The sequence below is a fragment of the Akebia trifoliata genome, chromosome 8 (assembly GCF_017979445.1).
Source record: "Akebia trifoliata isolate Shusen 1 chromosome 8, ASM1797944v1, whole genome shotgun sequence".
In the NCBI taxonomy this organism is placed as follows: domain Eukaryota; kingdom Viridiplantae; phylum Streptophyta; class Magnoliopsida; order Ranunculales; family Lardizabalaceae; genus Akebia; species Akebia trifoliata.
Genome location: NC_141382.1, coordinates 45,111,082 through 45,124,719, shown reverse-complemented (window position 1 = coordinate 45,124,719; position 13,638 = coordinate 45,111,082). Strand labels below are relative to the sequence as shown.

General features: G+C 32.9%; 1 protein-coding gene across 2 annotated transcripts; it reads right to left on the bottom strand.

Annotated features, from left to right (window-relative positions):
* Positions 1-4,546: 4,546 nt before the first annotated feature.
* On the bottom strand, positions 4,547-10,355 carry LOC147397113 (5-methyltetrahydropteroyltriglutamate--homocysteine methyltransferase). 2 transcript variants are annotated; one of them, XM_086452569.1, is made up of 13 exons: positions 10,195-10,327; positions 9,396-9,463; positions 8,273-8,626; positions 8,106-8,193; positions 7,594-7,721; positions 7,118-7,509; positions 6,864-7,027; positions 6,420-6,500; positions 6,160-6,326; positions 5,953-6,058; positions 5,533-5,783; positions 5,245-5,446; positions 4,547-5,169 (listed from the first exon to the last, which is right to left on the bottom strand). In XM_086452569.1, the coding sequence occupies exons 3-13, from the start codon at positions 8,620-8,622 to the stop codon at positions 4,801-4,803; spliced, it is 2,298 nt and encodes a 765-aa protein (XP_086308695.1). In that variant the 5' UTR covers positions 8,623-8,626; positions 9,396-9,463; positions 10,195-10,327; the 3' UTR covers positions 4,547-4,800. The 2 variants fall into 2 exon arrangements, with proteins under 2 accessions (XP_086308695.1, XP_086308694.1); XM_086452568.1 differs by lacking the exon at positions 9,396-9,463 and having other exon boundaries at positions 10,195-10,355.
* Positions 10,356-13,638: the final 3,283 nt, after the last annotated feature.

The window sequence follows — 13,638 nt, the reverse complement described above, 5'->3', positions numbered from 1 at the left end:
TAATAGCAAAGCTCCACCAACTAAGCTATATCTCCGACCAAGTCATGTATGTATGGAGTCACGATGCTTCTTCTACTCTCTTTTTAGACACAATTTGACCATCTTGAACTTGAATTAGTAATCTTTTCAGTGAAGTAAATCATTTGAACCTACAATCCAAAAAACGATCGTCAACTACTTTTTCAAAACAATTCATTTTTCCTAAATGTATTATATATTCAATTCTCCACTATACTTCTCTCACTAATCTTACTTGTCCTCTTTCCTTCCTTATTACATAATTTCTTTGTAAAATAACTTAGATGGGGAAAAAATAAATAGAGAAGGCATTAAAAAACCTTGTCCCAATTCTTGAAATTCAAGGATTCTTTTTTCAAACCTACTCACATTTCTAGTTGAGATAAATAAATAGACGAATCCCATTACACTGATCTTGGGATGATTGAGGAACTTGAAGATCAAGAAATGAGTTTTTTTATTATATAGTATCTTCTTATGGTTAGATCAAATCTCTAAGATCCCGTGGAAAAAAAAATCTTTCTTCTTTTTGAGATCTATAGCAAAATTCTAATGATTGTAACATTTTTTATGTCTCAGGAAAAATATGAAAAATGGTATAAAAAAAAAGACTCATTAGATGAAATTCCAAACTTTTTGATCAAGTTGGTCCTACACTTACCTTAAGGTGACACGTGTATGATAGGAACTGAAAGACTAATTTCTACTCCCCCCCAACACACACACAATATTCAAATCCCATTATACTAAGCTTTGGAAGCCAATAAAAATGTGGGTTGGTCGGATTTAGGTCTTCCATATTAATTGTTGAAGAAATTACTAAAACAGCTATGCATTACTTAATCAATTTTTTTTTAAATGCTTATGAAAATGGTCTTATACTCGTTTTTTTATCATTTCTTTTAGGAAAAAGATTATTATCTGATACAGTTCATTGCGCGGAATATGATGGATTACATTTACGCCCTCGGTTGAATGTAACTTCACAGGAAGAGTAAATAGTTAATGCGACCATACAATATATAACCGTTATGACAAAAGTGAATAATTTTGAAATCAGACGAATAATCATTTCCAATAAAAAAAAATGGCTGATCCAATAATTTTAGCAAAATATTTGACAGTTTTCATAAAACACCCTTAATATTTTCTATTTGGTATCCAAATTGGTGCTAGATAAGCTTTTCAGTTAGCAACCCAAGTCAAAAGAATATACAAGATACCACACATTGGAACTTTCATGTTAGGGTTGTGTAGGGGTAGGGTGGCTTGTTTTTGTGGACTAAATAACTATAATTGAAATGTAAATTAATATATGCTCTAAAGTAAAAAAAATATCATAAAAAGTTCCTAAAATAAAAGAGAATGCTACTTTGAGGTTGGGTGTTAAAAGTCCAACTTCTCCACCAAAAAGAAAGGTAAAAAGACAGAGATGCCCCTGGTGTTTTCTTAGAGTAACATGCAATGTTTTCGAAGTCCAACTTATCTCGAGATGCACATCAAGGCTCCATTCATGCCAAATCTTACAGACCGATGTGTCGGTGACCAAAAAGAGTATCTGATTAGAAAACACGAACACTTTCTTGACTAACATGGGAGGAAAAAAAAAACCTTACTAAGTCTCATCCACCATGAAAAAGACCTTAACTTGCATAAAACAAGATCTCAAAATTTGTTACTCATCTTAAGTTTTTTTTTTTTTTTAATTTATGGTGGATGGGGCTTAGTAAAGTCCTTTTCCCTCACTAGGTTGATAAGGCTAGTCAGAATCATTAGAAAATGGAGAAAAAGGCCAAGAGAAATTTCAGAATAGACAGTTCTCAAAGAAATATATGAAAAATCCCTGTAGACCTAAAAATCTATTTAAAGAAATTAGAAAATGAGAAGTTTATAAATAAGAATAGAACTGAAAACTGCATTATCTATTGTCTAAATAGAATATTGAAGGCTCCTTGATAATTACGCAGACGGTATGGAACTCAAGGTGGCTGTGGAGGCTTAGATTAGCGGGGGAGAAAAATCACAACTTCGTGTGCAAAGTCACTGAGTTGGAGTACGGATTTTAAACGGCAAGAGAACTTCAGAAAAAATGGAATAGAGGGGGAAGAAATGCAAATAAAAGTGATAAATATAAAATAAAAAAATAAAAAAAAGACATAGATTAAACTTATGAAATTTTTTTAATATAAAAATATAATGTATATAATACATTAGACATTTATTTTAAGTTTTCCATATATTTTTGAGTAAAAATAATACTATTGAATGTTTATGCATGAGAACATTTTTACTCGCTTAATTATACATTTTATAATGTGAAAATTTTTACCATCAACATATCTTTTGAGCAGTATAAGTTACTTGAAAAAAAATTAAAAACCATAAAATCAAGATTTTTATCATCCAATCTCACTTTAAACAATATTTTTAAATCAAATTACAAATAACCATAAGATTATAAAAATTAATCATATGCTTATAAATGTATTTTTACTCTTTTTCTTGAAAAAGACAAGTTTTTTTTATTTTATATATATATTGTTTTAATCGTTAAAGTTATAGAACGCATTTAAAACAAGAATTTTTCAACCAAAAAAGAAATTACAAAAACAGTTTTTTTTTTTTTTGGTCAACTAGAAGAGCATTGAGACTGATTACAATACCAAAATAGAAAGAACATCACACATGGGAGAGAGGGGCATACCAAACCACATAGAATGCCTGGAAAAGATGACAAAATACCCAGGAGAGTAAATATAGACACATCAGTGGACCATCAACACATGAAATCCAATCTTCCTGACCATACACAATCACTAAATTTTCAGGAATTCTTTTCCCCCAAAAAACTGAGAAAAAAATAAAATGAATAATCAGCAAATTGTTGCCGAGTATAAACTAGGGGCCTGTTTGGATACCAGGAGCAGAACTACTCTTTCAAAGAACAGGAGTTGAAGTACTCTATGGAGGAGCTGGAAAAGTAATTCTGTGTAGAAAGGGCGTTTGGCAATCAACTCTGTGAAGTACTGGCAGAAGTACTTTTGTGCTGGAAGTCTGTTTGGGAACCATACTGACTTCTCATGACTTCTAGAAAAAAGACCAGAATACCTTTATATTATACCAGTTACTGTTTTTTATCTTTTAGTGTCATAATATGCCTTCAAACTATACTGTTTTTGACATTTTAACTATAAATATTAATATAATATAATAAATATTAATATAATATAATATAATATAATATAATATTTTAAATATTAAATATTAATATAATATGTTTAAATCCATTATACTCAAAATTTTAAAAAAAATTGACAGACTGTTTTTGACATAGTATGACATAATATTAAAAAAAAAATTGACAGACTGTCTTTTAGTGTCATAATATGCCTTCAAACTATACTGTTTTTGACATTTTAACTATAAATATTAATATAATATAATATAATATTTTAAATATTAAATATTAATATAATGTGTTTAAATCCATTATACTCAAAATTTTAAAAAAAAAAAAAATTGACAGATTGTCTTTTAATGTCATAATATGCCTTCAAACTATATTATTTTTGACATTTTAACTATAAATATTAATATAATATAATATAATATTTTAAATATTAAATATTAATATAATGTGTTTAACTATAAATATTAATATAATATAATATAATAAATACTAATATAATATAATATTTTAAATATTAAATATTAATATAATGTGTTTAAATCCATTATACTCAAAATTTTAAAAAAAAAAAAATTGACAGACTGTCTTTTAGTGTCATAATATGCCTTCAAACTATATTGTTTTGACATTTTAACTATAAATATTAATATAATATAATATAATATTTTAAATATTAAATATTAATATAATGTGTTTAAATCCATTATACTCAAAATTTAATTTTTTTTTTTAATATTAATAAATGTTTCTTTCATTTGATTTAAGGGCAAATGAATTAGGAATATTTTCATAGAAAATTAATAAAGTTAAGGGTATTTTGGTAAAACGAACCGTTAGATTTTGACTCCCCGCAAGATGAGTTTTGAGAAATAGGTTTTCTCGACTTCTTCACAAAGAGTAATTTCTTGCTCTTGCGCGGAGTAACTCTTCGAAGGAGTTGTTCATCAAAACGCATCCAAACGACTTCTAACTTCCCGCAAGAGTCAGAAGTAGCCAAGGAGTCCTATCCAAACGCCTACTAGGTTACCATGCCTGAGAAGATCACCCCCATAGAGTCCACTCAAGTTCTGAGAGGAATGACTAGAGAAATTTTTTGGTTCATTATTAATGTAATCCATGGTCCTCTCTAAGATCCTGAGAATGGTTTCTGGCGGTGGAATAAGATCTGCAATGCTAAACATCTCAGCAGTTGACATCAAGTTGAGGAAGCATACTAGGCATCAACTGACACTCAAAACAATGCTAAACATTATAGATAGGTATCCATCCCCCCAAGGAGTTAAATCACCACACACTTGAACCAAAACCATGATCTCACCCACAAAAATCTGGCAGATATAGGTCAAAGAAGTAATAGCGTTTCTTTGATTTCATCTTGAACATCTCATTCAAGTGTACACAGGGCATCACAGCCTCTCAACAGCTAAAAGATGATAAGAGGTGACAAAAAGCTCAAAATTCGAAAAAGAAAAATAAAAAATAATGCTTGAGAAATCAAATATAGAGTGTGTATCGTACGGTACCAATCAACCCAAAATATGCCAAGAGATTATTTGAGAAACAAAAGAATCAACGCAAGAAGACATCCATCTTCACTTGGCATTGGCCAGTTGGGTGCGCAGGAGCTTGGCAGCAGAAACCATGTTGGTTAGGGCAGGTTTAACCTCGGGATACTTGCGAGTCTTGAGCCCACAGTCAGGGTTGACCCAAAGGATGTTGGTCTCAAGCACTGCAAGCATCTTGTTGATTCGGTCGGCAATCTCCTCGGTCGAAGGAATCCTAGGGGAGTGGATGTCGTAGACACCAGGGCCAATGCCAGCACCGTACTTCACTCCCTCACGGAAGACTGAGAGGAGCTTTTCATCAGATCGAGAGTTCTCAATGGTGATCACATCAGCATCCATGTCAATGATAGAGTGGATAATGTCATTGAAGTTGGAGTAGCACATGTGGGTGTGGATCTGTCAGACATTGAAAGATCAGCTTAAACTGCATAGAATTACTGGGATTACAGAGTGGGAATGAAGGGAAAGAACCTGAGTAGTGTCTTGGACACTGCAGTTAGTGATCCTGAAGGAATGCACGGCCCAATCCAAGTAGAAAGCTTGCTCAGACTTCCTAAGAGGCAAACCCTCCCTCAGAGCAGCCTCGTCGATCTGGATGACATTAATACTAGCTTTCTCAAGATCCTCAACTTCGTCCTTGATGGCCAAAGCAATCTGATAGCAAGTCTCGAATCTAGGAATGAGAACATACCATGTTAAAGTGTATGATAAAATCTTGAGAACCAAACCAAGAGAGTAGTTGGATTTTTTTTTTCTTACCGAGGCTGATCGTTTCTAACGAATGACCAGTTGAGAATGGTGACAGGGCCAGTGAGCATTCCCTTCATTGGACGAGCAGTCATGCTCTGAGCCATTGAGGACCAGAACACAGTCATGGCCTTGGGACGACTCACATCACCGTAGATGATGGGTGGTTTGACACATCTGGACCCATAAGATTGCACCCACCCATTGACAGTGAAGGCAAATCCAGACAATTGTTCTCCGAAGTACTCAACCATGTCGTTCCTCTACATATAGTATAGATATCCAAAAGACATTAATGAGATTGACATTTTCTTTTTCTTCCAGAATGAAGAAACAGAGTAAGTTTAAATTGTGCTATATTATTTCTTAAGAACCTAAATAGAATCACAATTTATCTCATCTCATGGCTTGTTAACTACAAAGAAAGTTCACCTCAGGCTCTCCATGAACCAGGACATCAATATCTAGCTCTTCCTGGAGCTTGACGACTTTGCTGATTTCTACCTTGATGGCTTCGATGTAATTATCCTCCGAAATCCTTCAAAAATTAGAGCAATAAAGTAGCGGAGTTCAGAAGTAGATTCTCAAACCCAGTTCAGATATGGAGGAAAGCAAGAGCAACAGTTAAATATCACTCACTTCTTAGCCTTGTATTCACGGCGGACTCTTCTAAGATCCATGGTCTGAGGGAAAGATCCAATGGTGGTGGTTGGGAGGATCGGAAGGTTGAGCTTCTTCTGCTGTGCATCCAATCTGGCACTCACATTTGTAGCTCTGCGATGATCAGAGCCCTTCAAAGCAGCAGCCTACGAAAGCAAAGGCAGTAATTGACATTTAAGTACAAGAAGTTTATTCCAGACCAATATAATAGTAATACCAGAAATACTTGAAGCACTTACAGCCTTTTGGACAGCCTCATTGGTCACTCTTGGGGAGGATTTCCTTGAAGCCTGAGCAGCAGCATTAGCAGAAAAGAATGCCTGATATAATACAGCAAAAAGTGGTGAGATGGCCAAAGCTATTTGTAGTCATACGTAGACTATATAAAATAAAGAAGGCTTATAGAACATATAGACCAACTAATCAGCCAGGTCGAGATGAACAAAATAAATTATTATTCAAACCAGCAAAAAATTTATTGTCACGGAAAAGTCGAGATAGGAAATCAATAGAACCAACTTCTTAGTTGATTCAGAGTATTTCAATTGTTCTGTTTACTAAACAATCATCAATACTAGGCACATAAGTAGATAACTTCAAGATCACGAGAAGCACCAATAATAACTACAATGTAGAATATTTCTCCAGACCAATGTACATAAATGAACTGATAAAGAGGGTACCTCATCCTTCTGTCCAACCAATGCCTTTGCCAAGGCGTTCACTTCAACCACCTTTTGCGCAGCGAATGCCAGCCATGATTTGATTTCCGTATCTAGCTTAGTTTCGTTGATTAAATCAACAGCAGTATGGAGTAGTGAGCAGGAGGTTGAAACCACAAGCTTGTCTGCATGAGAAAATGGCAAATAAGACGAATTAATTTTGTTAGGGGGGAAATTGATTTCTAAGTAGCAAAAATGCATGCAAGGATGGATACCCTTGCCCACAATGCCTTCAAGAGCCTGCAAGGTACTGAGAGAAGAAGCAAGATCATTAGCCCAGATGTTCCTTCCATCAACCACGCCAGCAAAGAGGTATTTTCCTGAAGGGAATCCTCCTTTGATCAAATCAAGGGTCTTTGGTCCACGAACTAAATCAAACCCAAACCCACTGACACCCTTCAAAGAAGTGACAGTCTTGTATGCCTCAGCAGGAACATCAGCGAAGTAGGTCTCAATGAGAACATTAAGACCAGATAGACTCGACTCTAGATTGGAGTAGGCATGAGTAAATGCTTGTAGTTGGTGTGAATCAAGATCCATCACAAGGGTGGGTTCGTCAAACTGAATCCATGAAGCACCAGCTGCCTTTAATTCAGCCACGACTTCCCTGCATAGGGTTTATTCATTACTACAGCCACGCAGAATCAAACATTGATATGTAAAGGAAAAAACAAAAAATCTAAGTTCTTACTTGTACACTGGAAGAATTTTTGCAAGAAGGGAGAGAAGAGAGAAAGATTTCTCAACTCCCTTAGCAGGTTTTGATAGCAACAAGTATGAGACAGGACCTACAAGGACTGGAACCGTATCAACTCCAAGCTGCATTAGAGAAAGAAAGGAAACAGAGTCAAACAAATCGGCAAAATATAAATTAAAGGTATTGTAAACACTAGCATCACAAAATGAACCCTAATACATGGAGAGGTGCCCATCTTTCCATGGGCCCCATTTAGGACTATAGTCTGCAAGCTGTTAATTTTTTTTATCATTCCCTACTATACACCCATATGGCATAAAGTACAGGCGTGCCAGGCAGATCTTCTTTAGGATCTACCAAACTTAAACCTAAAATGTACATTCATAACAAATCTGATAAAACATAAACTACCAAACAGACCATTGATTTTCTTTACCGCCTTACAAGCTACATCCAAAAAGACAAGAAAATTAAGATAAATAGCAAAAAACTTCCAGAGCACATACCGCCTTGGCTTCCATGTATTCATTTACTGCCTTGTGAGAAGCATAAGAAAACGTGGTGTCTGGTCCCAATTCAGGAACAATGAAATGGCTGCATGACATGTTTTATACAAAGTTCAAAACATCATCGATACATGATAGAAATTACAGTTGAGAGTCACATCACTTACTAGTTGGTGTCAAACCACTTTGTCATTTCCATGGCAGGTACGGAGGCATTGCCTCTTGCCATGGAGAAGAATGTGTCAAACCCAATCTCGCCACCTGTCCAGTTATATCTAGAAGGAACAGCCCCAAGCATTGCTGTGGTATCAAGCACCTGATCATAGTAAGAAAAGGTGTTGCTGGGAATGTACTTGATCCCTGCGCTTGCCATCTGTTTCCAGATGGAGGACCTAAGATCAGCAGCCACCTTTTGCAAATCCTCAGCGCTGCTCTTCCCATCCCAGAAGGACTCCAACGCAAACTTGAGCTCTCTCTTTGGCCCCATTCGAGGATAGCCAACAACGTGAGATGCCATTGTGCTGGTTCATCAGATGCAGACAAAAATAAAATCAAAATCTCTAATATGATCCAAACAACAAATTGCAATATAGAACAGCTAGTTTCGAAGCAGGACAGCTCATGCTTCTCAAAGATCCAACATCAGTTACCATTGATAAGTTGCTTGAATTTAAAGATCTTCTCTAAAACTTCAAATTTAAGCGGTTGTTCAAAAAATGAAAGAAAATAGATCTTTTCACACACACACACACACAAAAAGAGGAGCAGAAGCCATGGTAAATCAGATATTTTGTTCCCTCTATAATGGAAAAGTAGTTGAGATTACAGATCTCAGTTGAAAACTAAGGTAAAACATCAGGATAAAAAACAATCATAAGCAAGCAAATTCAAAATGAGAAAGGGAGGAAGAAGAGTACGGTCAGAATTAGTTTCAGAAGAATGTTGTAGACTTGCAGGGATGATGAACTTAGACATCATAACTAACAGAATATATCAAGATATACACAATGAACAAAGGCAGAGATCATAAAGTCAAGTGATATCAAGATCTGTAAATCCAATTGATTTGTCAATGAATAAAGTCAAAAACTCAAAACACCAGTATAATGCAGATCTAACTGTGAAGTAGGGACGGTTCAGGATCTGAAAAAAGCGAAGGACATAATTACATACAATGTTATAAGAGATCAAGAATGAACAGATATGACAGAAACCGACACTTCAAAGCATATTTAGATCAGAACTACAAATGATTACAGATCCAGAACCAGATATACAAATTCCAATTACCTTAAACACTAGATCTTGAATCCAGAACAACAACGGACGTTCACAAACGAGTAGAAAAGTTAAGATGACTACAAAGCAGACCACAAATACGAAAAATGTCAAATCACAAACAACAATCAGAAATTCAGAACTAAGCATCTTGAGAAGTAAATCTTCAAAGAAGAACAGAGAAATGGATACGAAAAAACGCTAAAACAACTAAATTCCTAATAGTTTCACCAACAAGTCACGAATTTCGTTTAAGATCAAAGAAACGAGATTAAAAACACGAAACAGAAAATTTCTAGCCAGATCTATACAACAAGATCAGGAATCTCAAATACATTCACCAATACAGCTACTAATCCAGATCTAGGTAAAATAACGATTGAACAGAGATCGAAATACAAATAACTACGTTCTTACGATAAAACAACACAATTCTCAATGCAGCTCAACAAAAAACACAAATCTCCATTAAGATCAAAGAAATGTGAACAAAAACACGAAAAAAGACTCTAGGTCAGATCTGTACAACAGGATAAAAAAAATAACTACGTTCTTGCGCTAAAACAACACAATTCTCAATGCAGCTCAACAAAAAACACAAATTTCCATTAAGATCAATGAAATGTGAACAAAAACACGAAAAAAAAAGGCTCTGGGGCAGTTCTGTAAAACAGGATAAAAAATCTCGATTACACTGACCAAGTATAGCTTCCAGAAATCCAAATCTCTGTAAAAGAACAACTGAACAGAGATCCAAACACGTATAACTACATTCTTCGAACGCAAATCACATAAAGTTACGAACTCGTACCTTAGTTGAAGTAGATCCGGATTGAACACGAACAACGAAGACAGGTTCTGAAGAAAGAAGATAGAATGGAACGGCGCAACAGGAACGTGAGAAGTTGAGATTATTTATAGAGACGAATTAGCTTTGACAACATAGATGTAAATACAATAGTTTCCTAAAAGTCAAATCTCGAAGATCATCTAGCGGTCCACAAGTGGGATTATTTTGTTGATTAAGGTTTCGGAGAGAGAGAGAGAGAGAGGGGGAATCTTGTGTCTGTCACAGGAAAGCGTCCACCTTAGGGTAGAATCCTCCAGATACACATCACGCACATCCCGCGAGAATCAATGGTTTAGAAGCCTTGTACGGTACCGATCTAATCAAGGCTGTCTGAGAGGGAGACAACTTATCTCTCTCGGTTAGTGAGTCGCGTTGCAGTGGAATTTACAAAAACACCCTCCGAAGTGATTCGGTCGAGTACATACATGGCTTCAAAACCACGTATCTCACCTCATGTCCAAGTGCGATTTTCCATGCCGACATATGGAGACCCATACCACATTTCCAATGGTATTATTGTAATTTTGGGATGCTACACGTATATCAATGAAAATGTGAGATCTTGATGCACCTCCAAAATTACACTCCTGATCTCAACCCCTCATGCGGTACCCCACAAATACGCCGACATAATGTGTTGGACGAGTCTTTTAAATTGATTTAATACTATATATATTCCAATTTGCATAATTATAATTTTTATTAGAAAAAATTATTTAAAAAATAATATATTAATTAATAATTGTTAAAATACTAGTGATTTTTATGAATTTAGAAAGAAAAAAAAAGTAATAAATCGACAATCCCACCGTGGATTTTCAATGTTAAATATTTAAATTGATTGAAACACCCTTTTGACCACGAAATCTAACGATTTTCATATCAATATAATCCCTAACTCTCAATCACTTATTTTTAATAAAATCATCGATTTTCATTCTACACATAGTGGCCCCATAGTCCCCCACTCATTCACTCTCAATTACTCTCATTTCGGCTAAAGATCCCCACTCATTCACTCTCATTTTGATAAAATTGGGTAAGTTTTAATTATTATTTTTTTAAATTTGTTATGACTATAAATTCGTTTAAGATTATTAATTACTTAATAATTATAAAATACTATATTATTTTTTAATATTTTCCCTTTTATTTTTAAGGAAAATTGTGAAAAAAATAATAATATAATAATTATAATTAATAAAAATAATAATTTTAATTATTTGTAAGTATCAATTATAAATTTTTTAATATAATAATAATAATTATCAAAAATAACAAATAATAGTTATCAATATTATTTGTAAGTATAATACTTACAAATAATAATTATTAATATAACAAATAATATTGATAATATATGTAATTATCAATATTATTTGTAAGTATTAATTAATATAATAATTATAACTATAAAAAATAATAATTTTTTAGATTACAAATCAATGTAATTTTTAGGATTACGAATAAATATTTATTTTTAGGATTACATATTTATAAGTATTAATTATAATTTATAAATATTTAATTTTAATTTTTTTTATTATTAAAGTAAATCAACTTGGAAACTTATTTGGTGTTTGTTTAAGTTATTTTTCAGCGCTTATTGTGAAAAAAAAAAAAAATTCAACACTTTTTGACAAAATAACGCGGTTATTTACTCCATATTTTCAGCGTTTATTGTTGAAAATAAATGAAAAAAATTCAGCACTATTTTGATGTTGAAAAAAAAGTGTTGAATCAACAAGTGCTTTACTTTTTTCGACACGGACAAGTATACCCTTCATTTTTTGGGCATGGACAAGTATACCTTTATACTTAAAAGGATATTACCTCTTATATCCCATGGATAAGTATATAAACACCCCACAAATTAATAAACCCACATCATGGCCAAATTGTTTTATCTTAAATGGGTAAAAAGTTTTGAAATGAGTTGATTTTTGGTGAGAATGATCTTTATAATGAGGAGATCATCCTCACCAAAAATTAGCCCATCACGAAACTTCTAATCCCATTAGAACAAGTTCAAGAACTATAAATTGTTTATTTTTCTTTTTGAAATTAGTTTTGACATGGTTAGAAGTTTCAGAATGGACTAATTGTTGGTGAGTATGATCCCTAGACCATATAGATCATCCTCACTAAAAATTGGTTCATTTAAAAAACTTTAACCTATATAAGACAAAAAAAATTGGTTATGGTTTGGGTTACTCTTATTAATTTGTGGGGTGCTTTTATAATTACACATCCTTTATTTCCATCGAAAAGTATTCATCCCAAATTAAGTTCTTTCAATGTTGATTTCAAATTTTGGTGACTTGTATGACATTATTGTTTTAAATTTGAAATTTATTATTTATAAATTGAAATTTTGAGTATTACTTATTATTTAAAAATGAATTGTATTTTAATTTTATAAGAAATAATATATTTTATTATATTTAATAAGAAATAGGCATTTGAAACATGTAAATAATGTATAATATAATTGTAAGGGTAAAAAAGACAATCTACCCATTTTAGTAATGTGTAATAAACATGATTCTACATCTAAACAAACAACTTTTTTCAACACTTAAATTCTAAGCTTATAAGTATCAACCCTTAATGCTATTTAACACTTATTTTTTTCCAGTTTAACAAACTACACCTTAGATGAGTCACACTGAGGAATCGCATTGACCATCTCACCCAATTGCCTCTAAGGTCAAGATGACTCATTCAAGTCCTAAGTCATCTTAGTCTCCAACCAACTTCAAAACCATGGTTAAATTGGGTGGTACCTACTTAAATGTATTTGTACACAATTTACAATTTCCCTTGAAGTATGCTTAAAAGAGGAAACTACTTAGCTTAGCATTGCCATTTGTAAGTTTAATACATAGGACAGTGACGTAGTGAAAATGTATTAATAGATTCAAGCAAAAATTAAGAGATTGTGTTCAGTAGAACACACAAAACCAGTTTGAATCAATAGATTCAAACTTGAAAAAGAAAGAAAAATCAGAAAATTAAATTGACACAAAAGAAATAGTGAAATTTGAAATTTATTGAATGAATTGTTCATCTCCAATTTCGTATGTGAAGTTCCTTATATACATAACTTCGTCATAACAACATAAAAACTTTTTAAAATACCAAAAATTAACATTCCTAACATATCTATAACATAATAACTACTTTTTAAATATATTATAACTCTATTTAGATACTCTTCTAAGCATTTTTAATTGTAACCTAAATAATAAAAACGAATTTAGAACAAAATAGAAAATAACAAGGAATTGTAATCTTAAAATAACTTTGAAATAAAAAATCTACTAGAACTAAAAAATATAAATCCTACTAAAATTAGAAAATTGACCAAATCCTATTAGAATTAGGAAACTACGTAATATTCTA